At 42.7% G+C, this 15,465-nt stretch overlaps 1 protein-coding gene across 1 annotated transcript; it reads left to right on the forward strand.

Moving 5' to 3' along the window:
• Nucleotides 1-535: 535 nt before the first annotated feature.
• On the forward strand, nt 536-14,539 carry ENTPD6 (ectonucleoside triphosphate diphosphohydrolase 6; the record flags this gene model as incomplete). Its single annotated transcript, XM_081998241.1, has 12 exons — nt 536-794; nt 3,493-3,569; nt 4,341-4,484; nt 5,647-5,722; nt 8,535-8,623; nt 10,003-10,082; nt 11,005-11,069; nt 11,420-11,521; nt 12,002-12,142; nt 13,053-13,109; nt 14,084-14,196; nt 14,450-14,539. 12 exons carry the CDS (start codon nt 536-538, stop codon nt 14,537-14,539), a joined length of 1,293 nt encoding a protein of 430 aa, XP_081854367.1.
• Between the last annotated feature and the right edge of the window lie 926 nt (nt 14,540-15,465).

A 15,465-nucleotide genomic window follows, 5' to 3' on the forward strand; every position in this document is an offset into this window, starting at 1 on the left:
GGTCCAGTTTTACAAGGGATTTGCAGGTAAATCCCAGCTTTTTGAATGGAGGATTCTACACTGTCCTGGAATAAATGTAAGCATTTAACTGCAAGTTTCCCTGGGTTAGTTGAGATAAAACTGAGCACTGAAGACAATACCTGATAACTCAGTCTTACTCCAAATGCTGAAGGAGCTGCAGGTGTAAATCCTTTTACTTGCCAGCAGTGATCCGTCACTCCCTGTGTGTAAGTTTTTTTTACCAGGCTGTTTGCTGCAGTGATTTACTGCCTACTTTGACAATCATGCCCAACTTTCTTATCACAGATGTAAACTGACTAACAGTTAAGTATTTAACTGATGCTCAAGTCAAGTTTACTCCTCTAAGTTCCTTATCAAATAACCATCATGCTCTTGGATCCTTTCAGCAGGTTTAGAAAATAAAACATTTCTTTTCTTTTCTGTTGGGTATAGGAGTGATGTGGGAATAACCTGTTCTGTGTGAAAGACAAGAAAGAAAACATTTGATAAAGGGAAGAAACAAAACATCTGATAAATGGAAGCCATGAAGATATCAAAGCGGTTCTTCGCTTTGGGGATTTTGGCATGCATAGCTATTTATGTTGCATACATAAAATGGCACTTGGATTCCAAGCCAGTTGTGGGAGCAACAGAAGGAGTTGCTGAAAGCAGGGGAGACAAACTGAACCATCAAGCACTGAACACAGATCTCTCGGTCTTTTATGGAATTATGTTTGATGCAGGAAGCACAGGAACTCGCATCCATATTTTTAAATTTACACGGCAACCAAAAGGTATGGCCTGCTCATTACATGATAGATTAATTCTTCCATAATTTATGGAGCAGATTATTGATGATTCTTTTCTAGGGATTACTTGAACAAACACGCTTCAGCTCTTTCTAGACAGCCATCAGGACGTATATGATGATTCAAGCATTTAGGTTTGGATGAAATTATGAAAACATTCAACAAGGAGAAAATGCTCTAGTGACAGAATGTGAGCTAAATACCAGCTGTACCTTTAGAACAGTGCTTGAAGAAGAGCAGTTTTGCATCACACTGCTGGGTGGAAGAGGACTGGAAGTTCAAACTGCTTTATTCCCCCAAATTTTCACCATAAGGTTGTTGGCTGTCTCCAGTTCCTGGCAATGAGCTGCTTCTCTCTGCATTGTCTGGTTTAGTGCATCATAGAATCATAGAATCTTTGAGTTGGAAAGGAGCTTTAAAGGTCATCTAGTCCAACCCCCCTGCAATGAGCAGGGACATCTTCAGCTAGATCATGTTACTCAGAGCCCCATCCAACCTGACCTTGAGTGTTTCCAGGGATGGGGCATCTACCACCTCTCTGGGCAACCTGTGCCAGTGTTTCACCACCCTCATTGCCAAAAATTTCTTCCTTATATCTGGTCGAAATCTGCCCTTTTTTAGTTTAAAACCATTACCCCTTCCCATCACTACAGGACCTGCTAAAAGGTCTGTCCCTACCTTTCCTATAAGCCCCCTTTAGGTACTGGAAGGCTGCAGGAAGGTGTCCCCAAAGCCTCCTCTTCTCCAGGCTGAACAACCCCAACTCCCTCAGCCTATCCTCATAGGAGAGGTGTTCCATCCCTCTGATCATTTTTGTGGCCCTCCTCTGGACCCTCTCCAGCAGCTACGTGTCTTTCCTGTGCTGAGGGCTCCAGAGCTGGACACAGGACTCCAGGTGGGGTCTTACCAGAGCAGAGCAGAAGGGTAGAATCCCCTCCCTTGTCCTGCTGGCCACACTTTTTTTGATGCAGCCTAGGATATGGTTGGCCTTCTGGACTGCAAGCGCACATTGCCAGGTCACGTCCAGCTTTTCATCCACCAGTACCCCCAAATCCTCGGCAGGGCTCCTATTGATCCCTTCATCCCCCAGCCTGGATTGATACCGGGGGCTGCCCTGACCCAGGTGCAGGACCCTGCACTTGGCCTTGTTGAACCTCATGAGGTTTCACATGGGCCTATTCCTCAAGCTTGTTCAGGTCCCTCTGGATGGCATCTTGTCCCTCAAGAGTGTCAACTGCTCCACTCAGCTTGGTGTTGTCTGCAAACTTGCTGAGGGTGCCCTCGATCCCACTGTCTATGTCACTGATGAATCAAAGAGTGCTGGTCCCAATACAGACCCCTGATGGACACCACTCGTCACCGATCTCCATCTGGACATTAAGCTGTTGACCACTAGCCTCTGGATGTGACCATCCAACCAATTCCTCATCCACTGAACAGTCCACCCATCAAATCCATCTCTCCAATTTAGAGAGAAGGATGTTGTGGGGGACTGTGTCAAAGGCCCTACAGAAGTCCAGATAAATAACATCAGTAGCTCTTCCCTTGTCCACTGATGTGGTCACTCCATCATAGAAGGCCACTAGGTTGGTCAGGCAGGACTTGCCCTTGGTGAAGCCGTGCTGACTGTCTTGAATGACCTCCCTGTCCTCCATGTGCCTTAGCATAGCTTCTAGGAGGATATGTTCCTGATCTTCCCAGGCACAGAGGTGAGGCATCATTGGCTTCAATGTTAGATTTAAATTGCAGAACTTCACTGTTTGATTAAAATTGCTGTGTATTGCATCTGGACAGAAAGTATTCCTGAGAAGTGAGACTTCAGGAAGCTCCAGTTTTCCTCTGGAGTCATAAGCTTCATTTGTTTAAGTGTTGTTAGCTCCTATTTGTGAAACTCTTAAAGATGAAAGAACCCATGTGGATGCTGTTAGTAGGTGATCTGAGAATGCTTTTGAGGATTAGCAGTGTGGTGTATGGTGCGATTGGTCTGTGGAGAACACCTTAGGTTTGCAGAAAGTGCTAGTGTAAGGCTGAGCCACCAAAGGCGTTAAACAGCAGTCCATGGATTTCCTGCATTCTTCTTTCAGTATATTCCCAAATCTTTGCTTCTTCCTTGCCTGCTTCTCTTTAAAGACAATTTCAGAATATATTGCAGGAAACATTATGGAGTGTAGTTGGGTACAGGAGGAGGATGTTGTCAAGTTCATGTTGTCTGGCCTACAGGTTCATGTAATTGTCTATAACTGTGGGTTTCCAAAATACATAGGTCTGGCTCCCTCTGCTGCCATTGAAAATGGTGGTAAAGCTTCCACTGGGTTTTGCTGGAGTCAAGTTTAGCCAGAACAGAGCACGCTGTAAAAGAGGGTCTTTGTTACCGGTGCAGTTTGGAAAGTGCTCAAAGAGAACTTGCACTCATCTGATGATTGTATGATGTGCATGAAAAATATGTGTGTAGTGGGCACCAGCACCTGAAAAACAATCACGACTTTTAAAAATGGTTTTCTTGGGAGCTAGTTCCATAGCAAGGGCTGTATTTAAAGTTTGGGTGGCTGTTGATAGTTTGTTAGACAGAGGCTTCAGTTTACTTCCATTAGCACATAATGATGTAATTTGTAAAATTATTTTCTTTTTGTGTATGCAAAATTCTTGGTACCGTTACTTATTTTAGAATACTGCTTTTGAACAGAGACTCCCAAATTAACCCATGAGACGTTTAAAGCACTGAAGCCAGGTCTATCCGCATATGCTGATGATGTCGAAAAGGTAATTTTGTTCCTGTTACTGTAAAGTACTTGTGCCAAAACCTCCTGTTCTTGATATGCCCTGCAAATCCACAGTTTGCTGTGGTACAGTATGCTGAACTGTCTCAGTTCAGGGAAATGTCTCCAAATGAAACAAGCCCACAGTAAAAGTTGGTCAATGCGCAGAGGAGCAAGGAACAGAACATATCTAGTTCTGCTCAGTAATGTTAGTTAAGCACAGTGGATGTTTTTCTTGTCTCCTCCTTAAGAATTTTGATGCACGCACTTAAGAAAATGACAGAAGAGCTGTGTTGGATTGCAGCAGAGCCTTCTCCAAAAGTGACCGGAATTGGATTCTCAGAGAAGTAATTTAAAAAATAGGCCAAGTGCTAAAGTGAATTCTCTCCCATCTCTCTTACCTTCTGGCTTGCAGGGGTTTAGGGACTTCCTGAGCCAGATTTACACTGAACTTGTAGTGTAGGCCTCCAAAGGCCTTTTTTTACCCAAGCATTTGTCATCATACTGCCTTTTGAACCTTATGTAGCCAAAACATTCCATGGCAGAGAGTTCTATGTCACTGTTTGAAAAAGTGACTCTTCCTGTTTGTTTTTGACCTGTTGCTGGATAATCCCCATTATATCCATCAGGTCTTATGCTGACCCCTTGTGATATTCACTTGTCTCTGTTCCACATTTACAGTCAGTCATACCTCTGATCATCCTTTCGCTCCTCCAAGAAAGGGAAATATAAAGAGTTTCTAAGATGCCTTTTTTTGTTCTTTCTCTGCTCACAGAGTGGCCAGGGAATAAAAGAGCTCTTGGAGGTGGCAAAGAAGGAAGTTCCTATGGAGCTGTGGAAGTTTACTCCTCTGGTCCTGAAAGCCACAGCTGGCCTACGGTTGCTGCCAGGAGAGAAAGCTCAGAAGTTGCTGGATAAGGTACTATTTCTTGTCTTCCAGTTTGCTTTCCAAAAAATTTATAGCAAAATTTCGTTGCTTCTGTGTGAGGTACATACTCCTTTATCTTCATGTACATGAGCCATTGCTATCATTTAATGCTGAAAGCAATGCAGAGGCACCTGATCTCAAATGGAGTTGGGGGGAGAAATTGTGTGAGTACAAGCACAGAGGAATGATGACAGCTCCAAATAAGCCTGGAGATGACACATAACATAACAAGGGTAATGAGATAAACCTAACAGTCACCACAGGTTTGTTCTTACTGGGTGTGTTTGTTGGTGGTTTTGACCAGGATCCTGCTATTTTGAGAAAAACTCTCTGCGATTTAATTGGTCATGTTATCAGCCTGCTGCTGCAAGGTTACTCCTTTATATTGATTGGAAATAATGTGCATTGTATTTATAGGCATGTAAAATATGTTTAATATTTTAAAATACTATAAAAAGAAACAAAATATTATGTTCTAGATGTTATGGCTGTGGGCAAAGTTTATTAAGTATGCACAAGTGTACTCTTTTTCTTAGCAATAATTGGAAGGAGGAAGTGTGGTGTGGTTGAAACCAATGTCTGTATTGTTCTCTGCTGCCTGCAAGCTGGCCTGTTCTTTTCCACACTGAATTTCAGCTGGAACTGCTGCAGCTGTTACTTCAGGAAAAGAGCACTGTTACTCTAGGCCTTTGCTGCCTCATGTAGGATGTAATGGAGAGCACCTCTAACAGCTGACATACTCCTGTTAAAAATGCCATTCCCTGAGGCATTCCTGAAAGCCAGGGTGTCCCATCTCCTGCCTCTCCCATGCATCTATAATACCCTGTGGGTTGCCAATTGCAGTGAACTGTGTTCCCTTCCCTACCCATGTCCATCCCTTGTTAATGGCATTTCTGAGCAGTCTTCATGCTCGAAAACCTATTCATCCATCCCTGTCTTTGCACCAAACTGCAGAGCCAGGGTGTAAATCATTGACCTTTCAGCAGAGTGCAGGCTGATGCTTGTTGGGCTCTTGAACTTCAAGCAAAGTGGTGAGCAGCAGTCACGATCTAGCCCAAGAAAGGGAGCAGTTGTGTAAAACTGGAGTTCTAAAAAAACTTGCTTTCCAGCTGAAAAAAGATTTCTCTGAGTGTAGCTTTTATTTGAACTACAGGTGAAGGAGATTTTTCAGGCCTCCCCCTTCTTTGTGAGGGACAACTGCGTGTCAATAATGAATGGAACTGATGAAGGTAGGCTAACTTGTGGAGACCTTTTCTGCAATCCTGGAGATACCTGCTGGACTGTGACAAGTCCCCACTCACTGTAGTGGGAACCCACAAGCAGCAGGTTTGACAGTTTTTATGCTGCCTCAGGCAGTGCCTGCCAAAGAGATTTTGTGCTACATTTTCCAATTTAAATTGGAAAATTTGAACTCTGTCCCGATTTTCAAAGCTCTGAGTGCCGGGCAGCTCCTGTGGGTTCACCAGGAAGCCACTACGCAGTCAGCACTTCTGAAAAGGTTTCCGAATATCTGCTTGTTGAGATGGTCTTGAGCAACTGCTTTTGCACACCCTGCTCTTGACAATGCTTATCAGAGCTTTCTGGAAGTATTGGTCATAATGTTAATTATAACTGATCTAATGAGTGTGATTGTAAATTCAGTCTGAAAAAATAGAGAAGAAAATAAATGCTGAAGTAAGTTGATGTTCAAAAAAATGCTGAGTACAGAACCCAGGATTAGTCTTGATTTAAAATAATTAGAAGAAACATGTCTAAATTCTAAGTAACTGAGTCCTGAAATGTGTTTTAAATCTGCTTAGAATCCAAACTTTAAAATAGCTGGAGCTGTTTGGAGATGTTTATAAGTTCCTTTTTTTACTGCTTAATGGAAGAAACACATTGTAATTCTTCTTTTTGTTTTTGTTTTAAAAACATAATAGCAGTGACAGCCTTGGTTCAGCCAAGGGTTGAACTGGACCATGTTCCCTAGCATGCCTTGAGTTTTAACCACATAGATAAATATTTGAATTAGTTAACATAAGGCCCACTAATTCATCTAATTGGAGAAAAGGTTTATAAAACAAGAAGAGGACAGAAACAGTGCGGCTCACAAAGATGCTTAGAGAAAAATAAGAAAAATTAGAACACTGAAGAGATGAAAATTCTTAGTATTCAAAAGGAAAGTCGAGTGCCTGACATCAAACAAAAGCCCTACCAGTGGATGTTTTCCTAGAAAATGAAAAATGTGAGTGTCAGTCATTTCCTTATCTTTTAGCTAAGCACTCAAGCCTTTGTGACTTCTCGCTTAAGTTTCTGACCTGCGAAATACAGAGTTCTCCAGGCATTTCATATATGTGGCTTCTCTTCCAAATATCACATAAGCTCTGGTATAGAAGGTCATTCTCTTTGTTCAAGGCATCTGATCTTGTTTTTTGACAGCCGTTGACAGTTGTGGAAACACTGGCTTTGGGGCGAGGTGGGCCAGGGGGAGTCAGCAGAGCCAGTCCTACTTACCCTTCTTGAAGGTCCTTCTTGCTTAGCTCTCAGCTAGACATCCTTTGGAGACTTTATATTAGAAGTCCTCCATTGTGAAAGGGGGACAAGGGAGCTTGTGGCAGATGGTCTCCAGTGTCTCTGTCTATTGTTGGATGACAAGCTCTGGTTTGCTGATTATTTTGGTTAGACGGTGCAGTTAAGCTGTATGAGAAAACTTAAAAATGCTGCCAGCTAAACAGATCCTAAAGCAGGAAGACCTTGTAATACAGCTCACCTTATTTGTTACTGTTGTTAGATAAAACAAAATGGTATGATCTGACAGTGTGTCTTCTGAATCTTTTCCTTATTAGGTATTTCAGCCTGGATCACAATAAATTTTTTAACAGGTATGTGTACATGAGTATGTGCATAAAGATATGATGGACGCTGTGAAATTCATGCTGCTTTCTGCCTCTGTATGGGATTTGCTTATTCATTGGGGTGGATTAGGAGAAAGAAGGATCTGGGAATAAGTCAACAGTTGTTTTTGGCCTAGCCTATTTAAGTCATTAGGATTTTGGCCATTTACTTGACAGAGTAAGGAATTTAATCCCTTTTCCTAGATGTTTAATGTAGCCTTTCTTTCAATTTCCTGTAGCATACCAGTATTTTGTTCCTTTTTAGAGCCTGCCACTAGCTCTCGCTAAAATTTTAATGTGGATATTCTAGATGAGCTTAGCAGCTGCACATAGTGAAAGAAAGTGCTATGCTACTTCCTTATGGATTTATAACATAGAAATACCGCCAAGTGTTTACACTGCTGAGTTAGAAAGGGTAGCTGAAGAGTAAAGAAAAAAACTATCCTGAAGCCCTCTCTGACAATAAGTAAGGCTCTGTGCTGTCCGAGTGCTCTGTTCAGCACATACTGTGTGTGGAGCAATACAACAAATGCTCTAAAGCTTTTAATACTCACGGGAAATATCAGAAAGGTCAGAGATCTTCAAACATCAGCTATCATGAGGTATACAGAGGTACTTGGCACAAACTAGTCTTGTCAGGAAGGTGTATTTGAAGGATCTAACTGAGAAGAACTGGATTTAAATGAGAAGAGAGGTCTGGGCTGGCAGCAGGAAGAATTCCAAGAGAGCCGAGTCTCTTGGGCCAGCTCGTTTCAGTCTGTCATCCCCTGGGCCATAGGAATCTGCAAAATATCACTAAGGAACCAGGGAGAGGTGGCCAAGAAAACCACATTCCTCTGTGTTACAAAGTGGTTTCCAGAGTAGAGTTTGAAAAGTGTCTTTGCATCCACTGAAACATGTTTAGGAATCCAATAACCAAAGCTGCTGTAATTAGGGCATGGACAGCCACCAGAGAAATAAGAAAAACTCTGATACTTGAAGATTTTTAGGTCACCCTTATAAAGCCAAAATAAGTGCCAAGTAGATGAGTGTGTAATTTACTGCTGGCTAGAAGCTGACAGATGGAGTTAGATTGTCCTCTTTCTTTACCACTGTACTTCTGGTTTTATTCATAGCCAGTTTCTCACAGTGTCCACCATAGCTTTCTCTGTTCTGTCACACATTTCAGGTAGCCTAGATGATCCACGGAAGAGAAGTGTAGGGATGCTGGATTTGGGTGGTGGATCAACACAGGTCACCTTCCTTCCACACACTGAGGTAATGTGAACGTGCACACTGTTGGGAAATGCTGGTGCAGAAATCAGTAACTGCTCAGATCTGTTTCCATTGGAAACAGACCAAGAGTTTGTCACTGTGACGTGAAGCCATGCTTCTGACAGAAAAACCCATGTCACTTGGGCACATCTGCCTTGTTATAGTCAGTCACAGAGGGATTCAAAACTCTTTGTCAGTCCTCTTACTCCAACTCCATGGGCTAGTGGTACATATGGTGAATCTGACAGGGCTTCTTTATCTTGGGGAAAATGCAGTGTTCGCCCAAGTGTCTTAATCCTTGACTCTCAGTTTGTGGTGCTTATAATGAATAACTTGAAGGCAATGCTGTTAATGAATTCAAGTCCAACATTTGGTCTATATTGGGTTTTAAGAACACAGTAAGATGCCTTCTCAATCCTTGTTTCTGGTTTTCCAGAGTTCACTCAATTGTAAATGAATGCATTCTAAGGAGCAACTGTTATTATGCAGTAAAAAATACATGCTGATGTTTGTCATTTCAGCTCCTTGTTGTGGCATTTTTATAGGTGTTCTATGAGCTGGAAGCCCTGTGGATATTGAGTTGCAAGGCTCTGGCCTGAGCCTAGATACTGTTCATAGTAAGCTGCACAAAAGCAGAGGATAGGGATGCTGTATCTAGTGTCCCAGCCTGGGCTAATCAAGACATTGTGCTTTTAGAGCAGAATGACAAGGGATGTGAAGAGTCTGGGATGTGGAAATTCTGGACTTAGAGAATGTGTTAAGATATGAGCAGCATGAATAGCATCATGGCCTGAGCTTAGCTCCCCAGGAACACACTAGCAGTGCTGGTGCACTTGGGGAAGAGGCTGCACAGTGCTTTAGATAATTACTCTTTCATTTCCTCAGACCACAGGCTGGTCCTCACTCTGTTCCTTGGCAAGCAGTGATGATGTGCTTTGCGTCTGGCTTGTGGAAGTTCACAGCTGAATTCACTTGAGCAGGAAGTTAATGCGTGCCTGGATTTCATATTATTTTGCACACAGTTTTCCCTAGTAGAGATCATGTGAAGAGGTAGTTGCTATAGACTCTTGACAAAAGCAGTTAAGAGTTGAAATAAGGATTCCTTTTTAATTAAAATAATTCTTTTATACACCAATTTGGTGTGGATACAAGTAGAAATGTAACCAGTTTAGACTCTGTCACGTGAAGACACCTATTTTAGCTCCAGGTTTTGTGGTTGTCTCATGTATCAGCGGTCAAATCAAAATACTGGCAAATTCATCATTTCTCTCTGAACCCTGCTAGGATTGTTTCACATTTCTCCTAACGTTTTGGAGGATTGTGTTGCTGACGTTTGCTGCTGCTGGTAGAAACCTTGCAGTGACACCTTTTTCTCCGTCCAGGCAACTCTTCAGACATCACCAGCTGGCCATACAACTTCATTTCAGATGTTTAACAACACCTACAAGCTGTATTCGTACAGGTTAGTTGTGGGAAAGAGAGTTCACTGTACAGATAGAAGCTTTCTATGAAGCCAATGAGATCTAGCTGTTTTGCTGAAGTGGAGTCCTTGCAAATGAGTACTGGGAAGAAGCAGAGAAACCTGAGCCATGTCACTGTTGTGGATTGACCTTAGCTGCCCACCAGGTGCCCACCAAGCTGCTCTATCACTCCCCCTCCATCAACACGACAAGGGGAAGAAAATACGACAAAAAGCTCGTGGGTCAAGATAGGGAGGTCACTTACCAGTTACAGTCATGGGCAAAACAGACTCAACTTAGAGAAGTTAAGTTAATTTATTGCCAGTTAAGCAGTAGGATAATGAGAAATAAGACCAAAATAAAAAACACCTTCACCCCACCTCTCCCTTCTTCCCAGGCTCAGCTTCACTCCCAACTTTTCTACCTCCTCACCCCTGAGCGGTGCAGGGGGGTGGAGAGTGGGGTTGCAGTCAGTTCATAGTGCCTTGTCTGTGCCACTCGTTCCTCCTCACTGCCTTCCCCTGCTCCCAGTGTTTTGGGCAGAGGGAAGCAGCCTCTTCCCACCTGTGTTTGCTGTGGGGTGTGTTTGCACTCAAAAAGAGTCAATTCTGTATGCTAGAGGCTGTGCTGCCTTTGAGGAGGGTAGAAGAAAGGTTAGGGGAATGCCTTCAGCCTTCCCAGTTCTTCAAGACCCAGATTACAGTTGACATCTATTGCATGTGCTTTTTCAAAGAGAGATTATCCTTCTGGGTGAGGGTGATATGAGAGTGGGTTGTCACACTGTTCGCCTTACGTGCATTAGCTGGTGACTCGAGCCATTTTGCTGGGATCATGAAGAGGAGACTGTCATGTCCCAGCCAAGTTATGAGTGGAGTATCAGAGGAAGGATGTTTGTTGTTCACAGAGGCTTTTATCCCTTTGCAGTTACCTGGGACTCGGGCTGATGTCAGCAAGGCTCGCCATTTTAGGAGGAGTTGAGGGAAAACCCTGTAAGTTATGGGCACTTCTCAAGTCTTGGCTCTGAGCGTAGGGTACGTAGCCCTGTTGTGAGGGGAGGAGTTGTCTGTTCAGTGGGCTCGAGGTTCCTGAGTGGTATGTGGACTCCTGTCACCATGGCTGGGTGCGTTTGAAACAAATGCAGGAGGTGACACTGGTAGATCCCAGGAGACCTGGATTCTTACCAGCCATGGGGGCACATGGAACATCTGAGCCATGACTGGGGCTTGGAGGTGCCTTGCTGAGGCTGTGGGACAGTATGGAGCAGGGTTGGGGTTGAGGAGTCTGAACTTAACTCCTGTTAACTGTTTTTCCCTAATGTGACTTTGTTTTACTTCTGCAGTAGGAGAAGGGGAGGAATTGATCAGCCCCTGTTTACCACCTGGCTTCAAATCTGAATGGCAACATGCTGAGATAGTGTACAAAATTAAAGGACAGAAGGCAGGTATAGTGATGTATCACTCTTCCTATCTAGGCCAGCATGCTATTAGCAGAGTAAATGATATACTCTCAGCCGCTTGCAAAGGCACTAGATTCTCTGTTTACTGTTCTGTCTGGCTTCTCTTGATGTGCTGTAAAAGAGATTCTACAGCTCTTTCCTCTTGTGCCATGGTGTGTCTTGTCCAGTCAGTAAAGCTGCTAGTAGTAATGTAGATGGAGTTGAGTGCTCTCTGAACAGGTCTCTCAAAATCCTTCTGCCTCAAATGATGATGTCTCTTTCTGATGTATCGCATGCTTAGGCCCAACCTGAAGATGGTTAAGTGTTGCCACTGGAAGAAGATGCAGATTTCAGTTCTCTCTGAAGAGCTTTTAAGAGTTTAGGAAGTGCTATTGCACAAAAGAGAACCTGTTTCCTGGCAGATCCTAAATTGTATGTATATTTAACTCTGCCTATAATATGCTGGGTTTCATTGCCGTCCTGTAGGTGAGCCTCTGTATGAGTCTTGTTCTAACAAAGTGGCAAAGATGCTCTACAAAAAAGTGCACAAAGCTGAGGAAGTGAAGGACTTGGATTTTTACGCTTTCTCGTACTACTATGACTGTGCAGCAGAGGTTGGTCTCATAGGTACGTTTGCTCCTGTTTTAATTTCATTTAAAATGGTAAGCTGTGGAAGAAATGGTAACACTTATACACATCACAATGCTTTGCTAAGCTGTCATGGAACTTAGTTTTTTGTTGCACTGCTGTGCATTGGTCTCAACCAATATCTCAGGATATTGAATGCTATTGAATTTCTATAGAGAAGGGACTGGGGTTGTGAAATAGGACCTGCATCTTCTGGTAATGGTTTTTAAACAAACTGTCTGCATTTCAGAAATTGTAGGTTAATCAGATTAACTCTACAATCCAGAGTAGAAGAAAGCCTCATCATGATAAAAAAAATTCTTGGGCAGTAAAGCAAATCAGACTTGTGATATTGGGCTGTGTGTTTTGCTTCACTGACCTTTTTAGATGGAATGAAGATTTTCAGGTAATTCCACATGTATTCAGAATGCATCCTATCTCTTTTTCCAGTGGTATGCTGGTGTACGGAAGGCTATCGTGTTCAGTGGTAGAAAGCAGATTACGAGATCTCAAGCTAGTATGGACAAACATACCCCCGCCCTCAGCCACTTTGTTTTACAAATAATTTCAGATTTAATATGCTGCAGAGCACCACTGCCTTGTCAGATCTGGTCAAAGGCGTTAACTGTGTTCAGGCATCACAGAGCAGGGCAGCACAGACATAGGGACAATGTGAGAGAGTCTGTAAACTATGTTTCTTTATGAAATGAGGCTAAAAGTTCTTCATAAAATGAGGCTTTTCAATCTATATTAAGAATCATATAAAGGTTCTTTTACCTTTAAAGCAAGTGTGAGTTTTGTTACTGATTTCAGTGGCTCAAAGGTTTGATTTCCAAACAACTTTTATAACTTTAATCTACAATTGCCTTTTTGCAAAAGCCATTAAAGACTGCATTTTTTTTTCTTTTAGATAAAGAAAAAGGAGGAAGCTTAACCCTTGGTGACTTTGAAATTGCAGCTAAATACGGTGAGTAAAATACAATCAAACACACGCTAGTAATTTTGTGTAAATTCATACCCAGGTGGCAAATTTATGACAGGCTAAGAAGCCTAATTTTTTTGTTTTAAGTAAATATTGAGCACCTATCTTGAGCACCTCTCTCCATAGCATCTCACCAAGATTTCTGCTTATTTCTGAAAATCTCAACTGTTTTTTATTAATTCTTGCTTTTGCAGCCCACATAAGACATCTTATAATACTTATATTTCAAAACTCAAAATATACGTGCTGTCATCCTGTTAGCATAACCTGTTCTAATCTGGTTTAATTTTTCTTTTTGTCTCAATATTTGTTCATATGCTTGATTGTTAATTGGAAGAGGGGGAAAACCGGTTCATAGCTTTTCGCTTCATCAGCTGTGAGAGAACTGCCTACGCAGATTTACAAATGTAAACATTCTTCTCTCAATACCACAAACTCAGGCTTTGATCAAACTGACATGGGGCTTTTTGGTAAACTTTATGAATGACTGTTGCAATTCTGATTTCTGGACTACCATTTATGTAATTCATCCTGAGAAAGGAAGTGGGGTTTATTTTGGTTTTGTCTTTTCTTTTGTCTTGTCTTTCCTTTCGTTTTGTCAACATCTGTTGAATGCTTACACTGAAGAAACATAACGCACCTGAGGTTGCTCAGATTTTTAAAGGCTTGAAGTAGATAAAAGAAAGGTTGGAGGCCTTTTTCATCCTTTCACAGAGAGGTACAAGAAATTCAGCTGTCTTAGGGGAGAGACAGAATGCCTTGATCTTCTTCCAGTGTGCCAAAGCTTTTGTGCTTCTGCTATATGGATGTAATTTCAAGCCCATTCTAACAAGTTCTATCACTGTGCAACTCAACTGGCAAGAGCTGTTTTATGGATTCATTTGAGGTTTTTCAAAGCTGAGCTGATGCTAGGCCTGAGCCCACAGTGCGCATTCAGACACTGTTTTCTTTCTCCTTAGTATGTAAGACCATGGAAATCAGCCCTGGAAGCAGCCCTTTTCTCTGCATGGACCTCACGTACATCACCTTCCTCCTGCAAGAACTGGGCTTCCTGAAGAGCCAAGTCTTTAGGGTGATGCACAAAATGGTTTGCTGGGGAGAGTGGGCAGAAGGGTGCGGAGGCATTAGTCATCATGCCAGTAGCTCGGTCCTTGGTTTGCCTTCTTGCTACAACACAGGCTCTGTGATTGGGGGTGGAGAGACACTGTCCCCACAATGGTGATAACCAGTTGTGATAACCGTCAGCACTGTATTCACCTTGCATGCTGCATGCTTGTCCTTCTTCCAAAGAATTGTGTTTTAACTTTTTTGGTTTTGTTTTCCAGCTTGCCCGGAAAATTGACAATGTTGAAACAAGCTGGGCATTGGGAGCCACTTTTCATTACATCGACTCGCTCAATAGACTGCAGTACTAAAGCTCCCGGAGGGTGACTTTTGGAAATCTTGGTTTTTGGAAGCACAACACGGGAGAATCTGTTGAAGGGCCTGCTTTTCACTTCCAGAGTCCTTTGAGAGATCATCTTAAACTAGGCCCTGCCAAGTCACCTCTATCACTAGCTCTTTTTTTACAGTGCACAGTGCAGCATCTAAAGAGTAAGCCTTGATTTGACAGCATCTGCAGTCAGCTTGATGTAAAACTTGATCATTGTTGAAGGAAAACCAGGACTCTGCAGGACATCTATGATCTCTATGAGAAAAACACACCTTTTTGGAATATGCCTTTACTATTTGCTTGTACTGTGCTGAAGTTGCTGTAGGAAATGGTCACTCCAGAAGGAATGCTTTACTGTCCTGTTTTCAGGGTGTTTTTTCCTGTTTGTCAGCAGTTTTCAAGTGATGATTTTTATTTTACTACTTCTGTGTTTGAAGGTGAACTTGTGTGTGTGCAAAGACAGTGCATTTACACAGATGTGGTGCTGCAAGGCAGCAGCTTTGAAATGCAGTGTGGAAGTCTCAGCTCTGCTTTCCACTCGCCGAAATAGCAAAGCTCAGGAGTGCTCTAGAAACTGGATATGGACTTAAGGGCATGAATCAGAGCCTGTATGCCCTGTAGGGTAAAGCCTACAGCCTGAAGTTGGTTCCTTGGCTGCTAGGAGGTGGATGGTGGAAGACAATATCAGATTCGCTGGATATAAATGAGCAAGGCCTGGGAGTTGGGTACATGGCTAATGATGGATTTGACAGTTCTAGAATAGGTCAGGGTAAGATCGATGAACAAGATGCAGCCACAAAAATAAACCCTGAGTACAGCTTATGGGACCTCAGAGACATTTGTGCCTTGGCAAGGGTGATGCAGGGCCTGGGATGAATGCATTTACATGGTGTTCTGGGTGCCGCTTCC

This window comes from Phaethon aethereus (assembly GCF_964289735.1).
Source record: "Phaethon aethereus genome assembly, chromosome: 3".
Classification (NCBI taxonomy): Eukaryota; Metazoa; Chordata; class Aves; order Phaethontiformes; family Phaethontidae; genus Phaethon; species Phaethon aethereus.